General features: G+C 38.3%; 1 protein-coding gene across 2 annotated transcripts; it reads right to left on the reverse strand.

Moving 5' to 3' along the window:
• Positions 1-51: 51 nt before the first annotated feature.
• LOC131795072 (uncharacterized) lies at positions 52-3,919 on the reverse strand. 2 transcript variants are annotated; one of them, XM_059112636.2, is made up of 2 exons: positions 3,762-3,919; positions 52-1,546 (listed from the first exon to the last, which is right to left on the reverse strand). In XM_059112636.2, the coding sequence occupies exon 2, from the start codon at positions 1,527-1,529 to the stop codon at positions 525-527; it is 1,005 nt and encodes a 334-aa protein (XP_058968619.2). In that variant the 5' UTR covers positions 1,530-1,546; positions 3,762-3,919; the 3' UTR covers positions 52-524. The 2 variants fall into 2 exon arrangements, with proteins under 2 accessions (XP_058968619.2, XP_066017729.1); XM_066161632.1 differs by having other exon boundaries at positions 3,750-3,859.
• Between the last annotated feature and the right edge of the window lie 4,015 nt (positions 3,920-7,934).

Genomic DNA, 7,934 nt, shown 5'->3' on the forward strand with positions numbered 1-7,934 from the left:
GTGTCCCCTCCTTCTGCTCTCTGCTCGTCTAACGACGTTCAGAACCTGTGATTGAGTTACAAAGCAGTTTATTCTTTTCTATGAACGAAGCATTCAAAACAGCGTCACAAAATCAATAAAATAATTGTGTAAACCTCTCAGTTAAAAAAAATATCCTAAAATCTACATTTCAAAATCAAACAAAAGATCGCATTCAGTTTGGCTCAAAAAAAACAAGTAAATGGAATGTTGATTCAAAATTACCCAAAAACGCTTAAAGCTTCAACAACAAATATCGTTAAAAAGCTGAAAACCTTTTCGTCAATCAGCGTTCCTAAAATATAAATGATATAAAACGTCACACAAACAGTTATCACGCAGAATATTTACTTAAAAAAAGTGAAAACCATGCAAGAAAATGCCTAACCTCGATTTATTTGCTGCTATATTATGAGCTAAATAGTTCAACAGCTGCGTTACTTAAACTTAACACTAACACTAACACCTAACGCCTGTCATGAAACACAAAAATCCAGTCAACAGTTCTAAGCCTTTTCATCATCAGCGTTGACTTGCGGGTGCTTGGCTTGCAGATCCTGCAGTTTCTTATTTCCTCGGCTGTATCTTTTGCGGTACAGTATGGCTGCAACTAGGAGGACGAGCAAGAACCCAACTATGGCACTGCCGACGGCAGAAATCAGCAAAATGCTTCTCGTTTCCTTAGGTCGAACAGTTTCTGAGATAGTTCCTGCTTCCTCTTTGCTCACATCACCACCCATGTTGGGAAACACCACGTCAACAATGTATACGTATTTCTTATTCACGTGTTCCCGGACGAACTCGGCCATCACATTCTCAAACTGCTGGCATTTTCCATCGCGGGCGCAGCTCAGGAGCTCCAGGCACATTTCATGCAGCATGTCCATCCATTGTGGAATATGGGCTGTGTCGTTGTCATAGAAGGCATCACTGAAATACCAGAAAAACCCAGTGCGATCTGTGACGCGTCGAATAGCGCCCATCAAAGTCAGATACTCGCTCCAAGCCAGATCATGTGGACAGAATGCGGTGCTAATGGGTGTAAACACTTGACCAGCGGTATTCAAGGCTGCATCGCATTCTGTGGCCAGCTTAAATGGTATGTTTTCGGTCGCGTTTCCCTTCTCTCCGAATTGGTGTACTGAGTCATCATCAACGACCATGTGGTTTGCTGTGAAACCTTCATATGTGGTTACTTTATCGTATGACGAGGGATATACGGCTTCAACTCTGCACCAACCAGGCTTACGATCAGCTCCAGAAATTCCTCGGATGAAGTCTCCATCGGATAGCTGTGATACGCGGATGATTCCTCTGCTTTGCTCCTCTACGTGCATATCACCAGATACACAACCTTTCTTCTTCTCCTTCCTATTGTTATTGCAGCAATTAGTACAGTCGCTGCATCTTCTATTGTCGTCTCCATCATGTGCATTAACATTTGCAACTTGAGTCGATATCGCGAGAAGGGTTCCGATGATTAGCAATGACAAATTCATAATACGAGCCATGCTACCAGTTTGAAGAGCTTATAGAAAAAGATAAACAAAGATATTAAGGTAGGAATCAATTAGTAGAGGAAAATATAAGCTTTAGGACATAAATCAATCCCTCATTTGATGATAAACCAACGATACTTCACCGACAAATAGACATCATTCTTGTCTGATCTGTTTTATAATGGTAATTGAACTGAGTGGAGTGTAATTTGGGCTGAAATCATACGCGTGATTTCAACATCAAACGAGCGCGCAGCGCGACTTTGATTTGAAATCACAAGTATGATTTCAGACCAAAATTGCACGACACGAGGTTCAATTACCACTTTATTACATCCATTTTGAAATCACCCAAATACAGGACTTGGTAAGTTCAAATATTTTATTGATGCAGTACTGAGCCAATCTGAAATTAAATTCATCCATTTTTTATTGGGGGGAAAAAGTGAGAGTTTTAGGAACAAAAGTTGCAAAATTTGCCACATGATACTCTTTGTCTTTCATTTTCCTGCAATTTGATCGGTTACTTTAAACAAGCCTTGAAATCTGATTGGTTGTTTTGTTTTTAGTGTAGCCACCTCATTGGCTGGAAAAAAAGATGTGATTTAAAGCAAAAAATGGTGTGATTCGTGAATAAATCGCATCAATTAGAGCCAATCAGATTACAGGGACCACCAGTGATTTCAAAATGGGTGTAATAAAGATAATAATCTGATCTGTATTAGAGAGTAAAATAACCATTTTGCAATCATATGAAGACTTTATATTTATTTCGTCCGCTCAGCCGGCTTCCAAGAATTTAAACATCTCTTTTGTGCTCTTTTGATTGATGTAAACCTTTAGCAGCTCTAAGCGAAAGAGTAAAAAGTAAATAAACATAGGAAAACCTTTCCGACAAATTTAGGCTTAAAAATGACAAATGAGCAACGAATTTTCCTCTCTAATAAACGAAGCGAATACTACGGCTCAAAAACTGAGAAAGAAATTGCCTACAACTACGTGCACATGAAGTTTTGCTTAATATATGCTTTAGCTAAACAAAAATTTGAAAGCATAACTTAGAGTTAGATTTTGAGTAAGTTCAAACAACTTTCAAAATCTTAAACGCAAAGCTGCAAAATTTCCTGACCAAAGCATGAGAATCTTATTTTGTAGCACAATTCCGTACACGTTAAAACTCCGTACTTTTTTTTGGCTTCTAACAGAACTGTCTGGCACTGACTAGAATTAATTTAAGAGCCCTGTCGGGCGTTTGATTGTTTTTGAGAACGAAGGTATTTTTTTTGATACACCCGAAAAATTAGCACATCAAAACTCCGTCAGTTTGTATTATGTAAGTACTATCATTGTTTTCTTTAAGAGTAAATTAATAAGCCGTTCTGGTGCCTACTAGAGATTTACTTTCTTCCCACTTTGTTCGTTTAGATACATGCAAAACCATTCTAAACGAACAATATTTAAATGGCGCATTTTAGAAACAACTTTAATTGGAAAAGTATACAAGTCATTGAAAAACGCACTTTCATTTTCCGCAATAGGAAAGGAGTGAAAAGTTTCATTATATATGTATACGTATAGATAATTTGAGCCTCTGAAGGCAAGGCCAGGATAATAATGATAAAACCCTCAGTCTTTCTTATCCGCTCTTTTTAATAACTTCACTAGGCCTAGGCTTATTTAAGGTGTTCTTGATCCATAGTTACCGAGTTAGGATCTGCATCACCGCCCGTAAAAGCGCAATCTGACCTTCAAAAGATTATGAACGATGCATTCGAATATTTTGGCAACAAGATGGCAATGTGAATTTTAATTTCTAACCTGGGCGACTCGTATTCCGGCATCGTTGTACAACCGTGGCCGAAAACTCAAAATGAACGCTTTTGTAGCGGTGGTATTTCCGCGTTGCAACTTCATACTTTAGCCCAAAACTGACCACATTCAATTCGCAAATGGTACCGCTCTCGCTTGAAGCCGTGTAAACTGTAACGCGAATATTAGCTAAATTACAAGAACGTGCACGGTGAGCCCTATATTCCAAACATTTTTCGAATTCAGCAATACATAGGATCCCTGTCGGCAAACAAAACTTCAAGTTTCTTCAAAGTACGATTGCACAACTATAGAAAATAAATTTACACATAATTTAAAGTTAAACCCATATTTCTTACAACAAGTCCTTGCCTTCAGTAGTCAACAGGATCTACTACGTTGACGAAAAGTCACAAAGCTTACCTCAAAGCTTACCTCAAAGTATGATTTCCCAAAAGTCAGAAGTCCCGATTTGACTCCACGGAAGGCAAGTGATAGCAAATAAGCCAAGCACTAAACCAATTTATGTAAAATTATCTCATTATGATAACAATACGTAAGTCGATTAGTAAAAACAAAGTGCTGAAAGGGAAATTTGCGGTTGATATTTTTCTGAGAAAAGGAAATGGGCCCTGATCAAATTTTTGCAGCTTGCCATTCAACAGGAAGCTTAAGTCGACCAGAGTATTTTGTTTTTCCTTCATGTTTTTGTAGCTAGGAAACAAAAGAGAAAGTAATAGAAACTTTGCCATCAAAAAGTGAAATTAAAAGGCGTTTTAAGAGGAAAAATGAAACTCAAGCGATTAGCGGCAGAACGACGTCAATGTTTAAAATCTCTTTCACATTCTTTAATCAATTTTCTTTTTCTCAATTGTTCTCTCTCGTTGAAATAGCTTTGCCTTCAATAAGCCTTTGTTGAAACTCTTTTTGCGTTTGTAAGCAAGTTATGAGACTATTTCTTTTGCAAATCATTTGTGGGACACAAAACATTGCTTCGTACTTTTGCTTCGAAACAGCGAAATCTGTTATGATAATGTTATGCATACATGTCAATCATTAAAGTAACAAAGCGCTGAAAGGGAAGTTTGCAGTTGATGTTTTCTGAGAAAAGGAAGTGGAACCTGATCCTCAATCAGCCAGGTAACAAAGTAGTGAAACGGAAGTTTGCGGTTGATATTTTTCTGAGAAAAGGAAGTGGACCCTGACCAAATTGTTGCAATCTGCAATTCAACATGAAGTTTAAGTCGACCAGTTAACTTTGTCTTTCCTTCATGTTTTTGCAGCAAGGAAACATAAGAGAAACTAACAGTAACTGCCATCAAAAAGTGAAATTGGACTGGAAGTAAATGGTATTCATTCTCACTGTTCCTCAAACAGAAACCCTTTTCCTGTATGTAAGCAAGTTATGAGACTATTTCTGATTTGAATCCTTGGTGGGGGACTGTGTACCAAAGCATTACTGGGTACTGTTCCATGGAAACGGCAAACTCATGCAATTATGATCTTATGACGCAAGTTGATCGGCGAGAAAACAAAGTGCTGAAAGGAAGTCTGTGGTTTATATCTTTCCGAGAAAGGAAGTGGATCCCAACCAAAATGCTGTGACCAGCTATTCAAAAGATAATTCAAGGAAGCCTAAAGTGGGCTAGTGAACTGTCTCAGTTCACTGCGTACCAAAGCATTGTTGGGTACTGTTCCTTGGAAACGGCAAACTCCGACATGCAATTATGATCTTATGATGCGTGCTGATCAACGAGAAAACAAAGCGCTGAAAGGAAGTCTGTGGTTTGTATCTTTCCGAGAAAGGAAGTGGATCCTGACCAAAATGCTGTGACCAGCTATTCAAAAAATAATTCAAGGAAGCCCATAAGTCGGCTAATGAATTGTCTCAGTTTGTCATCCGTTTGCCTTGAGTTAAAGAGGAATCGTTTTGATTTAGCTGTTGTCAAGGAGTTTTTTCTCCATGGTCTGAATTGGCCAAAGCCAGAAAACACCCGAAAGAAATGTTGGAGCGTTTCGTGTTGCTAAATAGTGTTTGTTTTTCTTTGACTTAATTAAGATGATTTTACCACCGATGCGTTTCAGCGTCACATGTTAATTACACTTCTTCGCTTGCCTATTTGAGAAAGCTTCAAGGAATGATTTTAGACATAAGATGGTAACTTTTGGTCAGCAGTTATGGGAAAGGGGAGGGGGGTAGCTTTGGCGGTTAAATTAAAGGGCTTTCGACTGTGAACACTCATCATGAAAAACTTGGCTCCCTTGACCAAATGAAAGGAAACGTACCCCAGAGACCTCTACCGTTCACTTATCATCCTGTTCATTATCATATACATTCAAACAATACGTCGGTTCCCTATGTTAAAGGCCTGTGCAAACGTCGTTTGCAGAATTCTGATTGCTCCAGCACTGAAAATACTATGAGAAAGGTAATATATATACTATTTCTCTTAACAATACGTCTATCTTACAAGGCGAGGCATAACTGTCTGGTATGAACAACAATTCAATCGACATCTTGCTTTTGTTAGATATTCCAGAGTATATTATTGATTGTTCCGGCATTATTCTAACCATACTCATTGCTTAAACTAGTAAAGGGAAAATCGCTGAGGATTAATTCCCACAGTATTACGGAGCACTTAAGACGTTTTACAACCCGGTGTCACTGAAAACACTTAGCGGGATTCGATGTAAACCCTTGGACCTAAAATCTATGCAATAAATTGGCAAGCACAGATAAATGAACACCTATCCAGCGGCTAAAAAGCTCAGAAAAAAACGCGTGACTTGATTTAAATCCTCATCAATATAGCTGTTGCTGATCTCATGTCATGCATCGCAAAAATCATTTTTGATCGGGCCGATCGATTGTTCCGTACCTTTCCCTCGCCGTTGTTGACCTGTGGGCAGTTATATTAAGCCTGTCAGAAAAACCCTTATTCTCCTGTCTCCTGAGCCGTTTTGTGGGGTATAGTATGGCTCCAACAAGCTGAACGACTGATAAACCCAACTATGGCGCTGTCGACAGCAGATCTATACACATGAGTATAATGCTTCTCGTTCCCTTAGGTCGAACTGGTCTGTTTGTGTTTCTCTACCACAGTTAATCAATCATCATTCGGTATCATACTCCGGCAATGTCGCTGGTACAATTATGCGCGGATGATCATCAATGACAGTTTTGTTTCGACGAGCCATGGCGGCAGTTTGTACACAGCTTCAGACAAAAGGAGAGACAACATGTGAAAAAGTGATCTGAGTTTTCGATTCAAGGACGTCAAGTTGGTCAACAACACATCAGTCAAGTGTGAATAAAATTATTATATTTTCTGGGTCACTGGAGAAGACACTTTTATTTATCGAGTAATAGTTCTAAATGCGCATCTATACTGGCTTGACCAAAGGTTGTTCAGAAGTTGAAAAACTTATGTGCTTAAGTACACTTTATTTTACATTTAGTTTGTTAGAGTCGGTGTATTCCAAAATATCACTCATCAGCATTGCTGGTTGAGTTCAATCTTTGCTTTGTACTTGACTGGAGTATAAATGAAAGTTTTGTCATTATGTTGAGCCTTCTAAACTGAAAAGAAACTAAGGCCTGTAAAACACATGCAGATGAACCAAAAAAATTGGCTCTTCGCGATTCCATACCGACTTCTCTAGCCTGTCAAATGTCGATGGTTTTAGCTACGGTTATGCACCATTTATTTTTTTTGATCTACTGACGGTGTAAAATCCATATCAAGCCGGTGTCATCTTAGTTAATTTTCTGATTACAATTGTCCTCGAAGCGGTATCATAACCGCTGCCTTTTGTAAACAAGTTTTCAAATCAAGTATTTAACAAACAATCATTCAGACATGGATACAGAAAAGTAATTGGAGAATTTCTGCAGTTTACGTTTATGGAAAAACAAAATTCACACAGAGTGACAAGGTAATAACACAGAACATAAGAACTAACTTCCCTGACTCAATCAAAAGGCGTTCTTAATAAATGAAAAAAAATGGAACAAAATGAAGATTCAAGAAGCTTACCTGAAATAGTCATTCACACTGTTTCAATCAGTCAAACAGTGGTTCTGTCGCTATTGGGAAATTCACTCATCTGCCTCGTCTTTTATCAAAACAGAAGACTGCGAACCATCACCAATATAAACCTGCTATCTCTTGTAATGGCCAAACATTCGGTTTTCTCATTTAAAAATAAGATTTGGAGTCAGTACTGACCATATCCCCCTTCTCCATAACTTTTTTGTTTATAAGAAAGACAACAGTCAACCGCAAAGAAGACCTTATGTTTTCAGCTGAAGAAGTGACAGATAACCATCTCAATTCAATTTTTTTTTCTTGATTGTGCGCCTGTCTTTGTAAACGAGCGCCCAGGATCTGAAATGAACTCTACGCGAATACACACCCTTCCATGCCGCATAAACAAAAAACAGGCAAGTACGCGCCGGGTCCCTAATTGAGGAAATATGATAGACTATTCTTTAGTAGTTATTTCATTTCCGCAGAGATGATTTGGCCATCCATGTTTTCAAATCGTGAATATCGCTTTATAAAAGACAACTGAATCATTTTTCTTTTCTACGGACTATTTTTC

The sequence above is a fragment of the Pocillopora verrucosa genome, chromosome 14, assembly GCF_036669915.1.
Source record: "Pocillopora verrucosa isolate sample1 chromosome 14, ASM3666991v2, whole genome shotgun sequence".
Classification (NCBI taxonomy): Eukaryota; Metazoa; Cnidaria; class Anthozoa; order Scleractinia; family Pocilloporidae; genus Pocillopora; species Pocillopora verrucosa.

Bases quoted from the DNA above. Each gene is read 5' to 3' on its own strand.
- LOC131795072 (XM_059112636.2), bottom strand. From the start codon at position 1,529: ATGGCTCGTATTATGAATTTGTCATTGCTAATCATCGGAACCCTTCTC.